This window comes from Watersipora subatra, chromosome 4 (genome assembly GCF_963576615.1).
Source record: "Watersipora subatra chromosome 4, tzWatSuba1.1, whole genome shotgun sequence".
In the NCBI taxonomy this organism is placed as follows: Eukaryota; Metazoa; Bryozoa; class Gymnolaemata; order Cheilostomatida; family Watersiporidae; genus Watersipora; species Watersipora subatra.
In genome coordinates this window covers 43,813,882-43,838,722 of record NC_088711.1, presented here as the reverse complement: position 1 = coordinate 43,838,722, position 24,841 = coordinate 43,813,882, and the positions used below count along the sequence as shown (strand labels likewise).

At 35.7% G+C, this 24,841-nt stretch overlaps 1 protein-coding gene across 1 annotated transcript in view; it reads right to left on the bottom strand.

Moving 5' to 3' along the window:
• Positions 1-24,841, bottom strand: part of LOC137394277 (uncharacterized) — an 88,838-nt gene that overhangs the window by 48,986 nt on the left and 15,011 nt on the right. The window contains exons 5-10 of the mRNA XM_068080996.1: positions 24,302-24,473; positions 23,145-23,226; positions 18,668-18,838; positions 15,744-15,850; positions 7,725-7,830; positions 4,459-4,587 (exon numbers count right to left, since the gene is read on the bottom strand). Of these exons, the coding sequence (XP_067937097.1) occupies positions 4,459-4,587; positions 7,725-7,830; positions 15,744-15,850; positions 18,668-18,838; positions 23,145-23,226; positions 24,302-24,473 (767 nt within the window). The remainder of the gene's footprint in view (positions 1-4,458; positions 4,588-7,724; positions 7,831-15,743; positions 15,851-18,667; positions 18,839-23,144; positions 23,227-24,301; positions 24,474-24,841) is intronic.

Below are 24,841 nucleotides of genomic sequence, written 5' to 3'. Positions count from 1 at the left end.
TAAAGTAGTACTAGCTGTATCATCTCTATCATATACCTAAAGTAGTACTCACTGTATCATCTCTATCATACACCTAAATTAGTACTCACTGTATCATCTCTATCATATACCTATAGTAGTACTAGCTGTATCATCTCAATCATATACCTAGAGTAGTACTAGCTGTATCATCCCTATTATATACCTAAAGTAGCACTAGCTGTATCATCTCTATCATATACATAAAGTAGTACTAGCTGTATCATCTCTATCATATACCTAAAGTAGTACTCACTGCATCATCTCTATCATATACCTAAAGTAATACTAGCTGTATCATCTCTATCATATACCTAAAGTAGTACTCACTGTATCATCTCTATCATATACCTAAAGTAGTACTCACTGTATTATCTCTATCATATACCAATAGTAGTACTAACTGTATCATCTTTATCATATACCTATAGTAGTACTAGCTGTATCATCTCTATCATATACCTAAAGTAGTACTCACTGTATCATCTCTATCATATACCTAAAGTAGTACTCACTGTATTATCTCTATCATATACCAATAGTAGTACTAACTGTATCATCTTTATCATATACCTATAGTAGTACTAGCTGTATCATCCCTATTATATACCTAAAGTAGCACTAGCTGTATCATCTCTATCATATACATAAAGTAGTACTAGCTGTATCATCTCTATCATATACCTAAAGTAGTACTCACTGCATCATCTCTATCATATACCTAAAGTAATACTAGCTGTATCATCTCTATCATACACCTAAAGTAGTACTAGCTGTATCATCTCTATCATATACCTAAAGTAGTACTCACTGTATCATCTCTATCTTATACCTAAAGTAGTACTCACTGTATTATCTCTATCATATACCAATAGTAGTACTAACTGTATCATCTTTATCATATACCTATAGTAGTACTAGCTGTATCATCTCTATCATATACATAAAGTAGTACTCACTGTATCATCTCTATCATATACCTAAAGTAGTACTCACTGTATTATCTCTATCATATACCAATAGTAGTACTAACTGTATCATCTTTATCATATACCTATAGTAGTACTAGCTGTATCATCTCTATCATATACCTAAAGTAAGACTAGCTGTATCATCTCTATCATATACCTAAAGTAGTACTAGCTGTATCATCTCTATCATATACCAATAGTAGTACTAGCTGTATCATATTTATCATATACCTAAAGTTGTACTAGCTGTATCATATGTATCATATACCAAAAGTAATACTAGCTGTATCATCTTTATCATACACCTAAAGTAAGACTAGCTGTATCATCCCTATGATATACCTAAAGTAAGACTAGATGTATCATCTCTATCATATACCTAAAGTAGTACTCACTGTATCATCTCTATCATATACCTAAAGTAGTACTCACTGTATCATCTCTATCATATACCTAAAGTAATACTAGCTGTATCATCTCTATCATATACCTAAAGTAGTACTAACTGATTCATCCCTGTCATATACCTATAGTAGTACTAGCTGTATCATCTCTATCATATACCTAGATTAGTACTAGCTGTATCATCTCCATCATATACCTAAAGTAAGACTAGATGTATCATCTCTATCATACACCTAAAGTAGTACTAGCTGTATCATCTCCATCACATACCTAAAGTAGTACTACCTGTATCGTCTCTATCATACACCTAAAGTATTACTAGCTGTATCATCTCTATCATATACCTATAGTAGTACTAGCTGTATCATCTTTATCATATACGTATAGTAAGACTAGCTGTATTATCCCTATGATATACCTAAAGTAAGACTAGATGTATCATCTCTATCATATACCTAAAGTAGTACTAGCTGCATCATCTCTATCATATACCTAAAGTAGTACTAGCTGTATCATCTCTATCATATACCTATAGTAGTACTAGCTGTATCATCTTTATCATATACGTATAGTAAGACTAGCTGTATTATCCCTATGATATACCTAAAGTAAGACTAGATGTATCATCTCTATCATATACCTAAAGTAGTACTAGCTGCATCATCTCTATCATATACCTAAAGTAGTACTCACTGTATCATCTCTATCATATACCTATAGTAGTACTAGCTGTATCATCTTTATCATATACCTATACTAAGACTAGCTGTATCATCTCTATCATATACTTAAACTAATACTAGCTATATCATCTTTATCATATACCTAGAGTAGTACTAGCAGTATCATCTTTATCATATACCTAAAGTAGTACTAGCTGTATGATTTCTATCGTATACCTAAAGTAGTACTCACTGTATCATCTCTATCATATCCCTAAAGTAGTACTAGCTGTATCATCTCTATCATATACCTAAAGTAGTACTCACTGTATCATCTCTATCATATACATAAAGTAGTACTAGCTGTATCATCTTTATCATACACCTATAGTAAGACTAGCTGTATCATATCTATCATATACCTAAAGTAATACTAGCTGTATCATCTCTATCATATACCTAAAGTAAGACTAGATGTATCACCCCTATCATATACCTAAAGTTGTACTAGCTGTATCATTTTTATCATACACCTATAGTAAGACTAGCTGTATCATATCTATCATATACCTAAAGTAATACTAGCTGTATCATCTCTATCATATACCTAAAGTAGTACTAGATGTATCATCTCTATCATATACCTAAAGTAAGACTAGATGTATCATCCCTATCATATACCTAAAGTAGTTTTAGCTGTATCATATCTATCATATACCTAAAGTAAGACTAGCTGTATCATCTCTATCATATACCTAAAGTAGCACTAGCTGTATAATCTCTCTCATATACCTATAGTAGTACTAGCTGTATCATCTCTATCATATACCTAAAGTAGTACTCACCGTATAATCTCTATCATATACCTAAAGTAGTACTAGCTGTATCATCTCTATCATATACCTAAAGTAGTACTAGCTGTATCATCTTTATCATATACCTAAAGTAGTACTCACTGTATTATCTATATCATATACCTATAGTAGTACTAGCTGTCTCATCTCTATCATATACCTAAAGTAGTACTCACTGTATCATCTCTATCACATACCTAAAGTAGTACTAGCTGTATCATCTTTATCATACACCTATAGTAAGACTAGCTGTATCATATCTATCATATAGCTAAAGTAATACTAGCTGTATCACCTCTATCATATACCTAAAGTAGTACTAGATGTATCATCTCTATCATATACCTAAAGTAAGACTAGATGTATCATCCCTATCATATACCTAAAGTAGTATTAGCTGTATCATATCTATCATATACCTAAAGTAAGACTAGCTGTATCATCTCTATCATATACCTAAAGTAGCACTAGCTGTATAATCTCTATCATATACCTATAGTAGTACTAGCTGTATCATCTCTATCATATACCTAAAGTAGTACTCACTGTATAATCTCTATCATTTACCTAAAGTAGTACTCACTGTATCATCTCTATCATATACCTAAAGTAGTACTAGCTGTATCATCTCTATCATATACCTAAAGTAGTACTAGCTGTATCATCTCTATCATATACCTATAGTAGTACTAGCTGTATCATCTCTATCATATACATTAAGTAGTACTAGCTGTATCATCTTCATCATATACCTAAAGTAGTACTAGCTGTATCACCTCTATCATATACCTAAAGTAGTACTAGCTGTATCATCTCTATCATATACCTATAGTAGTACTAGCTGTATCATCTCTATCATATACATAAAGTAGTACTAGCTGTATCATTTCTATCATATACCTAAAGTAGTACTAGCTGTATCATCTCTATCATATACCTAAAGTAGTACTAGCTGTATCATCTCTATCATATACCTAAAGTAGTACTAGCTGTATCATCTCTATCATATACCTATAGTAGTACTAGCTGTATCATCTCTATCATATACATAAAGTAGTACTAGCTGTATCATCTTCATCATATACCTAAAGTAGTACTAGCTGTATCACCTCTATCATATACCTAAAGTAGTACTAGCTGTATCATCTCTATCATATACCTATAGTAGTACTAGCTGTATCATCTCTATCATATACATAAAGTAGTACTAGCTGTATCATTTCTATCATATACCTAAAGTAGTACTAGCTGTATCATCTCTATCATATACCTAAAGTAGTACTAGCTGTATCATCTCTATCATATACCTATAGTAGTACTAGCTGTATCATATCTATCATATACCTAAAGTAAGACTAGCTGTATCATCTCTATCATATACCTAAAGTAGCACTAGCTGTATCATCTCTATCATATACATAAAGTAGTACTAGCTGTATCATCTCTATCATATACCTAAAGTAACACTAGCTGTATCATCTCTATCATACACCTAAAGTAACACTAGTTTGTACATTCCTAAAGCAGCACACATCATTTAGAACCTACCTAGAGAGGCACTCGCAGTCTCATCACATTTGGGGCAAAACAATCTCTCTCCATTGATGTAGCACTGAAAGCAGTAGAGCTTGCAAATTTCTGTACACCTCATCTCATTGTGCACTTTAGTTTCCATCTCTGAGTTCAAAATTGCAATAAAAACTACAAATCTATTCTAGCTGATGTGAAACAGAAAAAAAACATAGCAATGCAAACAAAGAAAGATCATCAGTAAAAATCTGTAAATCAATAACTAATAAATTCTAAGTCCTAACAACGTTTAAGCAGTCCACAAATGTAAAATCGATACAGCAATAATTCATGCAGTATTGTTTGCTAAGCAAAAACAAAATTGGCCGTTTACTGCTAAAACCGTGATCCACAAACAGTTTGGCACATTTTATCATATTATCATCGCAGAAAACTTAACCTAACTTTCTGAAAACATAGTGCCATAACTCTTGTTTCCTATTGGACTCAATGAAATAACGGCAGCACTGCAATTAGTTATTCACAATTTTCATTATTTGAATTTTGAACCACCAAAAACCTATCTCTTCACTGATTTTTGCTTATAAATCTTACACTAATTCTTACAAATAGTTTTTACAAGCTTACATCCATACCTTAAAACCTCTAATTGAACGACATGGTGCTCTAATTTTCAGCCCTTATTTTATAATGGCAGTCAATTGGAGGCGGCATTTATAGAGAGGCTGGCGGTGTATTTTTCAAATGGCTCGTCGGAGTTTTGGGAAGATAAATTTAGCCCTATTATTGGTGAAGCGGATGTCAGCTATATTTTGTCCTCTTTTTCCGATAGAGCTATATAAAACCATTTGCATGCAATAAATCTGCTAACTTATCCCCAACTTGTCAAAGACCTCTTAATAAATATGCATCGACAAACAGAGAAATATCTCTATCAGTTGAAATTTATTGCTTACAATTAACCTGCTATTGCGTTACAGCCTGTGTCCTGCCGAGCAATTTGCTTGAGCTTTCAATTTTTATTTCTTTGTGAATTTGAAGAAATTTTTATTTTACATCTATATTTACCAATTTTGGATAAATCTCCTTGCACTCATTGATCTGTTTGCTAATTTGCAGCCAAAGCTGGCTTTCTATGTGCAATAGAAAAGGAGTTACGAGCATTGATCAGATTACCGCATGATGCTATCAAATAATATGCTATTAATCTGCAAATTATATAATGATAACATCACGTGTTACAAGATAACCACAATGTTTGAGTACGTCATCGAAATAAAGAGATCGCAAACTACGGCTTTTCATGATGGCTGTGATTAACTGTTTGTTTTTGAGCTTTTAAGAGCTTTTAATCACATTTCCACATATTTGCACCTACAACACAACAGAGTAAGACATGATGAATCTTTTGATACCAAATAACTGTAATATGAATTTTATTGTATGTCAACCTTTAAACTATTCTATTTAATTTGTTGCTCTTCGTAAGGATATTTTGTTAAAAATAAAATAGAAACCCATAGTAATTATCTAATGCATGGAATTATCCATATGGCTATGATAATGGCTATGGCAGACCCATAGCATTATGAATTACGGCTAATAGCATATTGACACTTTTGTTAGTTTGTCGTAATCAATACACCGACTGCCAAATTTTAATTTACCATATACGGTATATCCTTGTATGACAAGGATATACCGTATATGGTAAGAGTGACAAGGATATACTGTATATGGTAAGAGTGACAAGGATATACCGTATATGGTAAGAGTGACAAGGATATACCGTATATGGTAAGAGTGATAGGAAGGATAAGAGCGGTTTAGCCTTGTGGCTATGCGTGATTGTTAGCAAATTTGCAATTTGCATATCGCGAGTTCAAATACAGCACGAAGGTAATTTTTCTTTGCTAATGTTTTCTCACTATAATTGGACAGACAACAAACTTGGAGATTTATATACATGTATATAAATGTACAATGTATACATATATATACAGCATAAACGTGTATATAGTGTAAATACATGTATATACAGCATATCCATCATTTTTGTTGACGCCATCAATCTGTTTGCACATGCGCTCATTCGCGAAAAAGCCACCATATTTGTAGAAAACGATTGTCATTCTCTTATTTAATAGTATTTTTTGGTGTTGTTTTGATACTATAATAAAAAAATTGCAAACAAAAGCATCGCTTTCAAAAACTCATTGCAGAAGCTTCGCTTTTTTAACGACCAAAGTTGTCTACAAAGATGGCCGACTACAATAAAATGACATCACGAAAAATCGAAGGATACATGCAGTATATACTTTATATAGTGTACTTACATGTATATACAGTAGATATGCTATATACATGTACACGCTATATATACAGTATATACAATACCTTGTAATACAAGTACCCTAACATGAGAAAATCGAGAGATGAGCAAAAAATCGATCGAGTAACCTCCTTGAGACAAAAAAAACCTTTGAGATACAAGTATACGAGCCGGTTGATGATGGCCACTAAATTGCCAAGTATGCGAGAGGCTGCTTTCGAGAACAACATCAATTGCTCTTTCTCATCTCAAATGAAAAAAGTTTTAATAAGGTTGGCCAAAAGTTAAAGTGAAAGCGAGACAAAATGCGCCAAACCAGGAACAAATAATAAAAAATTAAGACAATGACAAAATTAAAGTAAGTTTAGTAAAAAATTAAAATTTAGCTTCAAGTGTGTTTTTAGTGAGATAAATTCATTTAAGTTAAATTTAAAGTTTGCTATATTATGTAGGATCATAATTTTAAGTGTATCGAATGCATTCCTGTCAAGTTTCTCTCACACCGCTGTTAACCACTACATCTGTCTTGAAGGTACAAACTCCTTGGGGACACAGAAGACACAACCGTTAGACACACCCTCATTGTGAGGACACAGAAGACACAACTGCCAGACACACCCTCACCTTGGGGACACAGGAGACACAACTGTTAGACACAACCTCACCTTGGGGACACAAAAGACACAACTGTTAGACACACCCTCACCATGAGTACACAGAAGACACAACTGTTGGACACACCCTCACTGTGAGGACACAGAAGACACAACTGCCAGACACACCCTCACCTTGGGGACACAGGAGACACAACTGCCAGACACACCCTCACATTGAGGACACAGAAGACACAACTGCCAGGCACACCCTCACCTTGGGGACACAGGAGATACAACTGCCAGACACACCCTCACCATGAGTACACAGAAGACACAACTGCCAGATGCATCCTCACCTTGGGGGCATAGAAGACAAGATTGACAGTCGGCCACTTGTTCACCTTCCAAAGGATGATTGTAGGCTTCATAACCATCAGGTGTTGCTGTTGACTTATAGATGTTCTGAAATCAAGATAACAGGAGTCTCTGCATCAAATTCAATCCCAAATCTAGGAAAAGATTATTGGAAATAGAATAGCTAAAATACACCTCTAAGTGAAGCCTTGCGTTAGCAAGTTCAGAATTAATGGTCATAATTGCGAGGTGAGTGCCACTATTCCATTTCTTAGTAGTCTCTAGCAATATTCTACCAATTATTAGTGTGTATGATATTAGATTATTCATATATATAACAAATATTTAACATAACATATAATTACTTGCCGGAGTAGTAAAAAGGTCTTTAAATAAAAAAAGTTATTTTTATTTAATATAAAATTCTAACTTTCCAACTTCATATCATGAGAAAAGTGTTTTGTGCAGTTCAAATAAATTAGGAGAAAAAATCTACCGTAAAGGTTTTTCAAACAACCGTACATTTTAAATTTCATATCAGGAAAGTGTTTTGTTGAAATAAATTGAGAGAAAAGATAAAACAACTGTAAAGGTGCTTAAATGTAAATGTGAAATAACTAGCAAATAATGGCTAAATAAAGTCTGGGTGCTATGATTCCAATGAAAAATTATTTGGTATACAATTATACGATTTTAATTCGTGTCAGTGTTGGCAGCATAAGGCGATAATGTCGTATAGAGTGGCAGAGAAATTCATAGTAATTATCTAATGTAAACACCTCCTGGTAACAATCATCAAAATTTTATTACATTTTTATATTTTTTAATATATTAAAAGCTAGTAACAAAACAATTTGCTAACCTTAGTAACTATATCTACCTGAAGTGACCTTTTTTGTATTTAGTGGTTATGATCTGCAAAAAAATGTAACATTACCATGTAGTACATTCGCGCATGTGCGTACCAAGAGAAAATTTTACCTTTGGGACAGACGTATAACATAAACGTTAAACTTAACTCAAATGAATTTAATTTACTAAACACATACTTAAACCTATGTTTTAGTATGTATTTCACTAAACTAAACTTCAACTTTGTCATAGACTAAAAGGTTATCACTTATCTAGTTTTGAATTCCTTTTTACTATAACTCATAACGAATAAGGCTAAACTGAGATAGCGAGAATCGTATATCGCTTTGGGCGTTGTAGGAGGGATTTCAGGGAATAGCATATCGGAAACTTTAATTTGGAGAAAAGTTTTTGTTTATATCGCAATAATGTCGTCGCCCTAGTATGGCAAGGACTAAAATGCATCGTGTTTCATAGAGTGAGGCAAAAAAAATTTATACCAGGGGCATCGTAACCCAAGTATGTACTGTATTAATCAGTAATTTAGGGTATGCAATCGCGGAAAGGTTGTTCGGTAGATGGTAAGAGCAATGGGAATGGCAGGAATGGCTTAGCTTTGCGGTCAGATACGCACACCTACATATTAGTTGTTGCAATCTCTGAGAGTTTAAATCCAGTATGCAGAGCATGGTTTATTCCTAGATTTTAATTGCTATAGCGGGACAGACAACAGACGACCACAGACAAACTTTGAGATATAGATATATGCTAGACGAATACCCGGTGTTGTTCGGGTACTGAAAAAGTTTGTGCACAGAAAATTAAGTTCATTTAACATGTAAAACATGTTATATTTTAACTTTTATATGAAGTTATTTATTTATAAATTTTAATGTTTGTAGACATATGTTATTACCACATCACCCAAAAGGTGAATGATTGCAGGTTCTTTTTTTAGGCATTAGATTATCTGTGACATTTCAGAATACATGTAATTACCAGATTAATTTAAAATAAAAACTATAACTGAATATGGAAGTATTTCAGAATTAAAATTTTATCAGAAAAATGTCTAAAAAAACTGGTTAGATGATTAATTAATATTAATAATAAAGAAAGAATGGAAACCAATTAAGTGATAATAACAGTGATCGGAAAATTTAAAATGTTTAAACTTAAAACACTATATTCAAATTATGTTTAAAAAATGCAACTCGGAAACAATAATTCTAAAACAAACTTTAAAAACTTATATTATAATTTTCTAAATTTGTAGAAATGTAAATTTGTGAATGTAATAAATATTTATTGAATAAATATTAGAGAGTGATACATATAATCGTACTATAATCATAATATAATAGCTGAAACTTATAATCTTACACGATAGTACAGTAAAGTAGTACTGTAACTATGTTTGTTCTAAATTAAATGTGAAATCAATCACGAGTCAGAAAATCGTTAGATTCAAAGGAAATATGTGTAAGCTAATACACAAAGCGAGCGCTGTAATGAACATTTGTGAACCGCGTGTGTAACGAAATTGATATTCATCTGAGGAAAGGACTATTAATTATGTTAAGGACTGTTAATATACTATACCCATATTAAAATAAACATTAAAGTACAGATAATCAGTATTCATTCAAACAAAGATGTTTTAAATAGAACTGATTGAAAAGTTAATCTTAATTGAAAGAGATAGGTATAACGTAAAAGCCGTAAATAAACAACCAGATTTTGTTTGAATTTAATGATTGTGAAAGCATGTATTTTACGAAACTAAACTTTTAAATTGTCACCAGCTAAAATGTTATCGATTACATGTATTTTTCTTTTTCACAATAACTTACACCAATTAACAATGAACATCCCTTTCATGCATTGTGGAAGAGATTCCGACAAATAGCACATCAGCGATTTCAACGTAGTCGGTACGACTGCCAAATTTTAAAATGGAGAGAAATTTGGGTTGATCTCGTATGGTGGAAAGCAAATTTGCTCTCACGGCGATGATAAAAAAGCATAGAGTTAGATAAAAAAGCATAGAGTTAGACAAAAAATGTTTTATAACAGATGTTATAAAACCAGTGGTTATAAAACCAGTCATAAAACCTCGTAACAAGTGGGCTCATTGTATTAATACGTAATTTAGCGTGTGCAATTGGGGAAAAGAGTATACAGTATATGGTGAGAGCGATGGAATGGTAAAAACTGCGTAGCCTTGTGCTTAGATGCGCATGTTTACACACTTGCAGTTGCAATCTTTGTGAGTTAAAACCACGAAAGAAGTGAAATTGTCATTCGTAGATTTTAATAGCTATAGCTGGGCGGACAGGAAATGACAGACGACAAACTTGGAGATTTATATATAGATATAGAATATAAATAGCACATTATTATTATATACATGAGCCTACCATTTCATTGTATTATCAAACATAAGATAATTAAGACATGTTCAGCAGGCAATCAAATTGCCATAAAATGGTAAAAAAAATTATTCCCATGAACCTATCTATAAGTATGGTACAAACACTAACATATAAGTATGATATACCGTAAAACCTCTAATTGAATGCCACCTCTATTTGAATGCCACCTCTATTTGAACGCCACCTCCCTGAGAGAAGAGTTGAAAAGTAGACCGCCCCTCTCTAATTGAACGCCGCCTTCATTTGACCGCCACTGTGACAGTATTTGATCTTTATGAGCCCATAATATTAACTGATCAGTAGAAAAGTTTCCACAAAATCGTATTAATAATAAATCGTTTATATCAATAACGGTTAATTCTCTCGTTGTTCAATTCCAAAGCTTTTGGTTTTTTTTCGCTAAAACTTTGAAAGCAACACCCTAGAAATAACCAATAACAGTCTGAGGCTAATAGTAGTTTCTTGTTTAACGCGATCTTTCTACTTTGAAGTAGCCTACATATAAAAATGGCTTAAATTTACGATGATAGATGAACTTTCAAAGCCACACTATAGAAATAATTACTGTCTCAGGCTAATAGTGGTTCCTTGTTTAATGCGGTCCTGATACTTTGAAGTACATGTACATATATAAAAAACGGTTTAAATTTACGATCATAGATGGAACTTCGAAAGCAACGCCATAGAAATAATTACTAACTGTCTCAGGCTAATTATAGCAGTTCCTTGCTTAACGCGGTTTTAATCCCTCGAAGGACGTGTGTATAAAAACCGGTTCGCAAGTTTTGAACCAAAAATTACGTTTATTGTGCGCAAAACCTTTATGCGCTGCATTAGTGCTAAATGCAGCGGTGAAAGTTTTGCTCTGGTAAAAAATTGTTTGGACACTAATATCGACTAGTTCAACAGTAAAGAAAAAAGTTGAGGCCAGAAGATAATGTGGACGGTATTGGACAACTAGAAGATGTTCGTTCCATCGACAGCAACAATCAGAACGCAGCTATCCGAGCAAACGATAGAAATATTTTTGTTTTAAAAACGTTAACTTTTGTTTCTGAATGTAATATTAGTATGGTTCATTTATGTTACTTGTTCATAAATGTATATTTGCATTATTTGATAGATTATTATTGTAGAATTTATAAATATGCAGATTTATAGCATGTTTTTAATAGCATTTTTGCGGCTATCTTAACACGGCTCACGATGGATCGATGCTCATAACTCCACTTCTATTGCACATAAAAAGCTATTTTTGGCTGCAAACTGTACCAAACATATCAAAGAGTGCAATGAGCTTTTATTCAACAATGTTAAGTATAGATAAATATATAGATAAATATAAATAAAAATATGTCTTCAAATTCAAAATTAATTAAAAATTGACAATGCCAGCCAATTGTAAAGAAGGACATCGGCTATAAAATCATCACGGGTCAATTGCAAGCAATAGATATCAACTGGTAGAGCTACTTCTCAGTTTCTCAATGCATATTTATTAAGAGATATTTGACAAGTTAGAGGTAAGTAAGCAGATTTATGGCATTCAAAAGGTTTAATATCGCTCCACCGAAAAGAGAGAGCAAAAATAGGCAACATTCACTTCGCCCGCGATAGGGCTAAATCTAACTTCCGAAAAATCTGACGAGCCATTTGAAAAATAGACCGCCAGTCTCTATTTGAAAGCCGCTTCCATATGAACGCCACTTTAGAAGAAGACAATTAGAGGTTTTATGGTAAGTACTAACCTATAAGTATGATAAAGCACTAACTTATAAGTATGATATAAGCACTAACATATAAGTATGATATAAGCACTAACATATAAGTATGATATATGCACTAAGCTATAAGTATGATATATGCATTAACCTATAAGTATGATATATGCACTAACCTATAAGCATGATATAAGCACTAACCTATGAGTATGATATATGCACTAACCTGTAAGTATGATATAAGCACTAACATATAAGTATAATATAAGTACTAACATATAAGTATGATATATGCATTAACCTATAAGTATGATATATGCACTAACCTATAAGTATGATATAAGCACTAACATATAAGTATGATATAAGCACTAACATATACGTATGATATAAGCACTAACATATAAGTATGATATATGCACTAACCTATAAGTATGATATATGCATTAACCTATAAGTATGATGTATGCACTAACCTATAATTATGATATAAGCACTAACCTACATATATGAGTATGATATTTTCACTAACCTATAAGTATAATATAAGCACTAACATGTAAGTATGATATAAGCACTAACATATAAGTACAATATAAGTACTAACATATAAGTATGATATATGCATTAACCTATAAGTATGATATTTGCACTAATCTATAAGTATGATATAAGCACTAACATATAAGTATGATATAAGGAGGTACTATCATGTGTAGGAGGTACTATCATGCGTAGGAAGTACTATCATGTGTAGGGGATACTATCATGTGTAGGGGATACTATCATGTGTAGGAGATACTATCATGTGTAGGAGGTACTATCATTTGTAAGAGGTACTATCATGTGTAGGAGGTACTATCATGTGTAGGAGGTACTATCATATGTAGGAGGCACTATCATGTGTAGAGGATACTATCATGTGTAGGAGAAACTATCATGCGTAGGAGGTACTATCATATGTAGGAGGTACTATCATGTGTAGGAGGTACTATCATGTGTAGAGGATAATATCATGTGTAGGAGAAACTATCACGCGTAGGAGGTACTATCATGTGTAGGGGATACTATCATGTGTAGGAGATACTATCATGTGTAGGAGGTACTATCATTTGTAAGAGGTACTATCATGTGTAGGAGGTACTATCATGTGTAGGAGGTACTATCATATGTAGGAGGCACTATCATGTGTAGGAGGTACTATCATGTGCAGAGGATACTATCATGTGAAGGAGAAACTATCATGCGTAGGAGGTACTATCATGTGTAGGGGATACTATCATGTGTAGGAGATACTATCATGTGTAGGAGGTACTATCATTTGTGAGAGGTACTATCATGTGTAGAGGATACTATCATGTGTAGGAGAAACTATCATGTGTAGAAGGTACTATCATATGTAGGAGGCACTATCATGTGTAGGAGGTACTATCATGTGTAGAGGATACTATCATGCGTAGGAAGTACTATCATGTGTAAGGGATACTATCATGTGTAGGAGATACTATCATGTGTAGGAGGTACTATCATTTGTAAGAGGTACTATCATGTGTAGGAGGTACTATCATGTGTAGGAGGTACTATCATATGTAGGAGGCACTATCATGTGTAGAGGATACTATCATGTGTAGGAGAAACTATCATGCGTAGGAGGTACTATCATGTGTAGGAGGTACTATCATGTGTAGGGGATACTATCATGTGTAGGAGATACTATCATGTGTAGGAGGTACTATTATTTGTAAGAGGTACTATCATTTGTAAGAGGTACTATCATGTGTAGGAGGTACTATCATGTGTAGGGGATACTATCATGTGTAGGAGGTACTATCATGTGTAGGAGGTACTATCATATGTAGGAGATACTATCATGTGTAGGAGGTACTATCATGTGTAGGAGGTACTATCATGTGTAGGGGATACTATCATGTGTAGGAGGTACTATCATGTGTAGGGGATACTATCATGTGTAGGAGGTACTATCATGTGTAGGAGGTACTATCATGTGTAGGGGATACTATCATGTGTAGGAGGTACTATCATGTGTAGGAGGTACTATCATATGTAGGAGATACTATCATGTGTAGGAGATACTATCATGTGTAGGAGGTACTATCATGTGTAGGGGATACTATCATGTGTAGGAGGTACTATCATGTGTAGGAGGTACTATCATATGTAGGAGATACTATCATGTGTAGGAGCTACTATCATGTGTAGGAGGTACTATCATGTGTAGGGAATACTATCATGTGTAGGAGGTACTATCATGTGTACATAAAAATATGCCTTTGGTTAGAGTTGGTGGAGCCTTCAAAAAATAATGCAAGTAGCAAATTCTGGGTGAATGTCTGGCATTGAACTGGTAATAAACCGGCTTATAAACTCTGGTAGGTAATGTGGAACGTAAGTGGAATTAAGTGGAACGTAATGTAGTTGCTATTGGTGATGTTTCGTTACCCGATGTATTTGAGTAACTTAAGCTAGTAACTTAACCTAGTCTAAATCTTCACTATAATAAGAGCCGTAAAGATAGCTTGTGACCATTACGTTGTAGGGCATGATCTTTCCCACAATCATGACGTTCAAGCATGCTAGTAGAAACCAATAGCATTTTTGCAAACACTCTAAGCGTGCGTGTCATAACTGGTCTGAGTATGTGCACAATTATTCCATAGTGCGGCATAGCCAGCGTAGCGTATTAGTTAGCTCAACTGTCTGCCAAACTGGAGGTTACGAGTTCAATTGCAATGCAAAGCAGGTTATTCATTCCTAGACTTTTATCGTTATAACTGGACACACGAATGACAGACAACCAACAAACACTGAGAATTATAGACTATGACAAGGGAAGCAATGTCAAATTCAACAATAAATAACTTGTTGCAGTGTAAAAAAATTAGGCAGAAACACAAACGATGAACGTTTGCAAATGCTAAGGACCTGCATGATACAGTCTATAAAATGTTAAGAAACTAGATTGAAATTTAAAAAGAAAGATCATGATGCTCACCAACAGTTGAGCAGTTTGAAGGGAAAGTTTATACTCAAACTTCCTGTCATTTAGGTGGTAGATCCTCGGTTGAGTCGAATCCAAAATCAAACAGTGTTCGGCAATCTCTAGAAAAATGAGAATATTTCCTTACTACCTACCTAAATACTGTGCTTATTACATACGTCAAAAGATCAAAAACACCGAAATACATGTACTGTTCACCGAAAACATTTTCAAAACGCTTGAAAGAGGCGCGATGACCAATTTCTCTCAGTTCAACAATTCTTGCGTGTGAAACGGTAAGATTTTCCCTTTAAAGCCAGTAGCAAAGTTGGAGTTTCGACCCCTTCAAAAAGAAGATCACTGGGTCAGACAACGTCCCTAACGTGCTAACAAAAATCCACTTCATTACGAAAACAGCATCATTCGGGCTTTTTTACTGGATAAGGTTGACAAAGTTTTTAAACAGGTCCCCTAAAAGTTATAGTAAAAGTGAAAACGGATATTAATAAGCGATAAAATGTTAGTGATAAAAAGTTTAACTTCAGTAAAATAGTTAAAAATACATACGGGAACTTAGCTTTAAGTGCATGTAGTTAGTGAGCTAAATCTATGTAGGATGAACTAAAAATATGTTATGTGTACATCAGTCATGAAGGTAAAAAATCTCAATGGTACGTATGCATGTGGTACATTACAATGTTACATTTTATTGCAGATCGTAACCATTAAATACAATAAAATTACTGTAAGTAACTATAGTTACTAAGGTTAACATACTATTTTGTTACTAATTTTTAATACGTACAGCGCTTATATAAAATATTGCCGATTTTTACCGAGGAATCTTTGCATTATATACAAATTAAGTAATTACGACGGTTTCTATACCCCTAAATACGATTTTATCACCATACAATGTTCAACCCTAAAACAGATTAAAATCCTATCTTGAGGGTGCTTTGTATGGTACATATTAAAAACTAGTAACAAAATAGAATGTTAACTTTAGTAACTATAGTAACCTACAGTAACTTTATTGCATTTAGTGATCTGCAATAAAATGTTATGATCTGTTATGATCTGCAATAAAATGTAATATTATAATGTGCTATGCACAGTGCATACCATAAAGAGTTTTTACCTTCAAGACAGACGTATGTATAACATAAACTTTGAATTCACCTCAAATAAGTTTAGCTTACTAAACACACACTTGAAGCTAAGTTTTAGTATATCTTTTAACTATTTCACTGAATTTCAACTTTTTATCACTCATCAGTCTTCGTCTTCACTATAAGTTTTAGCTGTTTAAAACATTTTTCAACCTAATTCGGCAAAAAAGCTTGAACGATGCAGTTTTCGTAATGAAGTGGATTTCTGTTAATGGGTTAAGGGAAGTTGTCTGACCACTGACCAGTTTGAAGGGAACGCAACTCCAGCTTACATATTGGTTTTAAAGGGAAAATGTTAGCGCATTAACACAAGAATTGCCGAACTGAGATAAAATCAGTATCAAATCTCTTTCAAGCGTAGTGAAAATATTTTCGGCAAACAGCATTTCGGTGTCTTTGTTATTTTGGCATACGTAATAAATATAACGACTGTCAAATTTAAAATTAAGCAAAAATTGTTGATGGATTCGTATGGTGAAATAAGATTCGTATGGTGAGGTAAAAAAAATCATTAAGTTTCACTTGGTAAGATGACAAAACCATATATCAGGGTAATCGTATCCTGAGGGCGCACTGTACTGTAATAAGTATAGCTCTTTACCACACACTATATCTCCTTACTACACACCTATACACTACAGCTAGCTGTGCTTCCTGGCATTGCCCGGGTATTAAAAATCAGCTTATAAAACAATGAGAAGTGCCGTAAACCACAACAAACTCAACAGTAACCTGCTAAATTCATTTAATAATCTCTGCACTCATTTAAGAACTCTTCCTCCGCAACCATTTAAAATAAAACTCAAACTACACCTACTATCCTCTGACCAATAATACCATTCACCATCTAGCCTTACCTATTTTAACCATTTTATATTACACTTTGTTTTCATAACTAGAAAAGTGTTTTCATAGATATGTATACTATTTTCACAGAGCTATTATTTGTCCACTTTTTGTTTAAAAAATACTCATATCAACCCTCAAGCTTGCGTTTTACATATTTTATGCATTCAGTTCTAATATTATTATATTAGTTAGACTATTTACTAGCTTTTTAGTTAGACTATAGTTTCCTTGCGTTCCTTTATATTTTTTTGTTGTACACTGCTTTTTATTTAGTTTACTTGCCGTGGTACCTTGTGGAAAACATATTGTAAAATATGACTGTTAGTTACCACAATAAAGATTGCTCATATATATGTAATGAGAGTTGCCTGCCACTTGCTATTAGCCTGGCACATCACCAATGGAAAATTTTAGTAAGCTTACTAATGAGAGCTATTCGTCTCACGTTACGCAATCACCCTGTATAGTACGCAAAGCCGTTGGGTATTTGCTCCCATATAGCGGCATATATTGGCTAGCCAAGAAATCAATCTCTGTGACCTAATAGGTACGGTGTCGGACTGGTGAATGGGAGAATCCAAGATCCAATCGTCTTCGGTACGGCTTCTTTATTCCAAGATTTTAATAGCTATAGCTTGAGCAACACAGCTACTTTGAGAGAGATATATATATATAGATTAGCATATCTCCTTACTACAGACCTTTATACTGTATTGAGTGTATCTTCTTACTACACAGTACATACTCATACACTGTAATGAGTATATTTTCTTACTACACACATACATACTGCATAAATACATAGGTATACCTTTTGTACCTGCAGTCTGTACCAGAACAACTATACTGCACATTCAATGTGTATTATGAAATTACATCCCACATACCTACGATAAGTATCATATGTTCTGTACCCACCTATATACTTTTTAACATCTGACTTGATGTCTACGAGCCCACTTAAGCAATGCGCTTCTCCTTCAGAAGCCATTAGAAAGTCTTTCAATTCAGAAGCAAAGTTGGTGTAATCTTTAATATCCTTAAAGTCAGTTGTTTTTGGCCACAGTAGATTGAGCACTTCTAAGATATCTAAAATTCATTCAAAGGCAACAAGTAAAACCTTCTTTCCTATCTGCTGTTCCAAAGCCCCTCAAAACTCATTACAACTTCGCCGTGGTTTTATAACATACTAATACCTTGATAACCCAGTGCGCTGAGGGAGATTGTCATGTGTAACCGGTATCAGCACAATTATTCTGACATTATGCCGACATGCTGCATAGTGGTCGAGTTTAGCAGGCAATAGCATGCTTAACTTATTAAGATGAATGGCAGAGTTTGAATCCCATGCGATGCACTCTTTTTTTTCTCAAAATTCCACCATAGCTTTGAACAGACAGGCATGGCTCTTTTTCAAGTAAAGATTGGTTTTGTTTTCAGGTAACTGTAAGCATATTTTCTAGTACACCGCCTCAATTTTTGAGTTATGAGCTTTTGAGATCAAGATGAGATTGATGAGTTCAGCTCAAGCCATCAGCTGAGTCAACAGCGTTTTTATTTGATCAGGTACATTTCAACAAGCAATGAGATGTGATAGAAGAAGCAAATGTTGCACATATGCTGCACATACATATGCTGTACACGCACATGCTGCACATACACATGCTGTACATGCACATGCTGTACATACATATGCTGTACATGCACATGATGTACACGCACATGCTGCACATACACATGCTGTACACGCACATGCTGTACATACATATGCTGTACATGCACATGATGTACACGCACATGCTGTACACGTACATGCTGTACACGCACAAGCTGTACACGTACATGCTGTACATGCACAAGCTGTACACGCACATGCTGTACATACACATGCTGTACACGCACATACTGTACACGCACATGCTGTACACGCACAAGCTGTACACGTACATGCTGTACATGCACAAGCTGTACACACACATGCTGTACATACACATGCTGTACACGCACATACTGTACACGCACATGCCATACACGCACAAGCTGTACACGTACATGCTATACATGCACATGCTGTACACGCACATGCTGTACATGCACATGCTGTACACGCACATGCTGCACATACACATGCTGTACACGCACATGCTATACACTCACATATTGTACACCCACATGCTGTACACGCACATGCTGTACACACACATACTGTACATGCACATGCTGTACACGCACATGCTGTACACGCACATGCTGTACACGCACATGATGTACACGTACATGCTGTACACGCACAAGCTGTTCACGCACATGCTGTACACGCACATGCTGTACATACATATGCTGTACATGCACATGCTGTACATACATATGATGTACATGCACATGCTGCACACGCGCATGCTGCACATACACATACTGTACACGCACATGCTGTACATACACATGCTGTACACGCACATACTGTACAGGCACATGCTGTACATGCACATGCTGTACACGCACATGTTATACACACACATGCTGTACATGCACATGCTGTACACGCACATACTGTACACGCACATGCTGTACACGCACATGCTGTACACACACATGCTGTACACGCACATGCTGTACACGCACATGCTGTACACGCACATGCTGTACTAAAAGGATGTGAAAGCAAAACTGTTTCTGACTAAAAAACCACTGATATATACATGTAGATATACTAGCTCAATGCCCGACATTACACGAATCATCAAATACAGGTTATAAACAGTGGCAGGTAGTGTAGTTGCCATTGGCTAATTTGACTAATTAGCCAATGGCAAAATAAGCAAAGTGGATAATTTGAGTAACTTGAACTATTAACTTGAGCTCTGTCTAAATCTTTACTATATAATAAGAGCAGTGAAGCCAGCTTGTGATCGTCACGATCACAATCATCACGCAATCATGATCCTCAAGCGTGCTAGTAGTAATCAATAGTATTTTCGTAAGTGCATTAAGCATGGATATCTTAATCCGTGTAATGAGTATGTGCACAATTATTCGTTCACAATGAAAAACGGGCATATCTTTACTGCTTCATAAATAACCAAACCACTTTAGTACAATCCACAATACAAGTATACATTTCTCAAATACGTAAGTATACAGTTCGATGAGCATAATATGCAATAAGCAACAGCCAACTGCGGTACGGGACTGCCAGGTGCTCTGCTGTCATGGCTCATCCGCACTCCTTTCATACATCTTTGAAGCAACAAGCTCCGCCCCTCAGTCACAGAGGCCAACCCGGTGGCCGACTCGGTGGCACTGTCGAGGGATATACTTCTGGCCGAGACAATGGCCAGCTCGATCGCTTCGTCGTTCCCGGTCATCGCGGAGGGATCAGGTCGAACTCCTTGTCTCATCTCAGCAATCTCTCTGAGTTACCTCCTCGTACCTCTGGGCTCATTGATCTGCCGCCACAATCTTTCTCCAGTAGAGGCCATGGAAGCCTTTAACTTATTTCCAGGAAGAGAGATCAACTGAGCCCAGAGCCAACGCTGTTGGCGGCTGTGCTCAATATGACGGACCTGCTATTTGGCGAAAGCCCGGTCTGCATCCCTGAGTTTCCTGACCCTAATAAAATCAGTAATGCATTTGACCAATTCTTGCCAGTGGTGACTATTCTCGAAGAGCTGTCTAGTCCGACGTTCCTGGTGGTTGTGTAAGAGCTGGTCAGCTGACATCGTAACACCTGAGCCAGTCAGTCCTGATGAGCTCAGGACAAGGCAGAAAGCAGGTCAGAGTTGCTGGTCGAATAGTAGCTGGCTCATCTACTCTCAAGCCAGTTGCTCAACGACTCCAGGTTGTCATGCAGGAGTAGGCGACCCTAGACAGCCAATTCAGCTATGGTTCTGACAATTCAGCTGGTCTTTGTCTTATGTCTTCCCCCAATCCGTGTATGTCCTCCCTTACTGGCTTGACCATCACCTCTTTTTGGAGTTGGCAAGCTCTAGTTAAGGTGGGTGCACATGGCTTTACTGGAAGTCCTTGGTGCCACCCTTTCACTTTTGAGAAGGTTGACTACTTGGCCTCGTATACATGGTAGACAGCCTCCTCTGCACTCGCCACTTTTATGCACCCCTAGTGCAACATGATTTGATCACGCGACACATGCTTCCACTGGCAAGGACACAGAAATATGACTAAATGCTGAAGGGCGTGCTATCGGCTCGTACTCCCAACTGTGGTAAAGCAGCACAACCCACAAGTGTTGGGTCGGTCTCACAGAGCCTTCTTAACCTTGTTTCGGGTCTCTTGTGTTATAAACTTTTCAGTTTTAATCACGGTTATTTTTGCCAGCTGGTCAGGTAAGTTCCAACTCCAGCACAGGAGTCTAAGTAGCAGCCAATAGGAAAGGAGGGGGTTGCGGCCCACTCCTTCCCTGACTCAGTCTTTATGATCTGAGAAATCTGAGCCATCTTGGCGAGTTCGACATGAAATGTTGAAACATTATCATAAAAGTAAAGGCTGGTTCACAATATTCACCAGATGTCAGTGTTAGTCAGACACTTCGGCGATCATCTGAGATAACATTGTTCACACTATCACAAACCCGTCAGTGTTTACACTCACAAACTCCGTGCAGGAGCATTTTCGTTATACAATGCAGACACGACAAAGTTGAAATTAGAGTCCTGCAGCAACTGTCATGAAACAAACTATAGATCGAGCAGTTTGCGATGGCCAATCACCAGTACCAAAGTGGTACACATTGGATAGGCTGTCGCAGATCCTCGACAAACTATTGTAAAAGTTTGACAGTTGCAATATTTCTCAACATATTCACGTTGCTTCAACAATGCCATCGATTTATTGTGCTCATAGTCGATGGATGAGCACTGAAATGACAACCCTGTCACTAACAGCTGACAACTGTCACCATAATTTTTAACCCTGTCACTAACAGCTGACAACTGTCACCATAATTTTTAACCCTGTCACTAACAGCTGACAACTGTCCCCATAATCTTTAACTCTGTCACTAACAGCTGACAACTGTCACCATAATTTTAACCCTGTCACTAACAGCTGACAACTGTCCCCATAATTTTTAACCCTGTCACTAACAGCTGACAACTGTCCCCATAATCTTTAACCCTGTCACTAACAGCTGACAACTGTCACCATAATCTTTAACCCTGTCACTAACAGCTGACAACTGTCACCATAATCTTCAACCCTGTCACCAACAACTGACAACTGTGACCATAATCTTCAACCCTGTCATTGACAGCTGACAAATGTCATCATAATCTTTAACAGCTTACATGACAACTTCTGCTGGTAAGAAAATATTCTTTCCAGTATATGTTTAACACAAGAAAGCGAATGCTAATCATTATGGATAGTAATAACTTACAGACACCGAATGAATTCCAGTCATGTCTCCGATGATACTCTCGGCTTGTTTGAAAAGCCTGTCTATGGTGGTATTCCTGGAGCTAAAAGTAGACCGAGTCAATCTTTAAATCAACTTGCTAAAAGAGATTTTAAATTAACTAATTACACAAGGCTCTACAGAGATATGTTAAATGGGTGCAGACAAAATTTAAATTATCTCGCTACAAAAGGAATATAAATATACTTAGGCCTACTGGTGTATAAACAGTCCGTAAGAGCAGTATCCTTAAATTTTACCTTCTGTATTTAAATTAGACACATCAAAAATTAATGAAATACTCACTGTGATATCCAAACCTAATTTTTCGGAAAATATGTTCAGCCTCTTGATGACTACACATTTTCACAGCTGCCTACATAATTGTTCATGTATGAATATGTAGCAAGTGTGGGACAATTTGGGCTGCTTTCATAGCTTTAGTGTAGCAAAAATGGAAAATACCGTCTTTTGTTTTCACAACAATAAGTAAGTCGTGTTTAAAAATCATAAACAGTGAGTAATAAAAAACTTTGCTGACTAACAATGTTAGAAAATGGCATAATGTGGCCCATAATAGAAAGGCAGCGACTAAAGGCTCGTTCACACTATATCGGCATATCTCGGCATTGATGCCCCAATACTTCAGTGATCATCAAATTAATACTTTTCGGTAATTTTTCACTGAAGAACCTCATTGTTTTCACGCGCTTGAATCAAATTACTAATCCTGTAGCAACTAGCATGAACGGAAATAAATAAATCGCGCTATCCGCGACCACAAATCATGTTCACCGAAATGGTTCACAAAGTAAAGGCAGTCATCGATGCTCAGCAAAATATCAGGAAAGTTTGACAGCCGCAAACTTTCCTGACATATCTTCATTGCTTCATCAATGCCATCACAGATCACATAGTCAACGGTGAACATCGAAAGAAAATTGCCGACAAACAGCGATATAGTTTAAAGCAGCCTGTAGCAACAGTTTTTTAATCTTCTTTGAATCAGCAATTATGTAACAGACCTTCGGCAGCGCCTTACACAAAACCTCGGCGCATTTAGCTTAGTTTGAAGGAGCACAAGCTAAGCCTCTAGCTAATGATTAAAGATTAAGGTTACAAAACATATCTTTGGACACCTCCTTCAATGAATGATGTGCTGCGATGAACTCCTTGTGAGAACCTCTGGTGAGTTTAGTTAGCATGATCCGGGCATCCTCATAGTCCTTGGACCTCTGGTCTCCACCATATGTTCCTCTGGTTCTCATGTAGATGTTCCCAAGGCACACGTCTCTGTGGTAGTACATCACTCTGCCATAAATAGATTGTCTTAGGATTTTAGAATGTTGCCTGCATACCAGGTATGATAAGAATCAGTGGTTTTTCATGCTCTGAACAGGTGCAGAGTTGTTTCCTCTCTGAATCACAGAAACAGTAAAATCCGAATTCATTCGACACCAATTTGCAGCTCTAAATTAGTGTAAGGAACTTCGTTGTGAGAGGACATGGACATCATAGAAACAGCCACTGCTGATGGATAGAAAGCGATAGTACTTGGCTCAGCACGCCTCAGTGGAAGTAAAGAATTTCAGCATTGTAATTAATTGCCATCAAGCATCGTGGCTAAGTTAATGCAACTAGTTGACTGCGCATGGATTAAAATTTGACCATGACCCTGA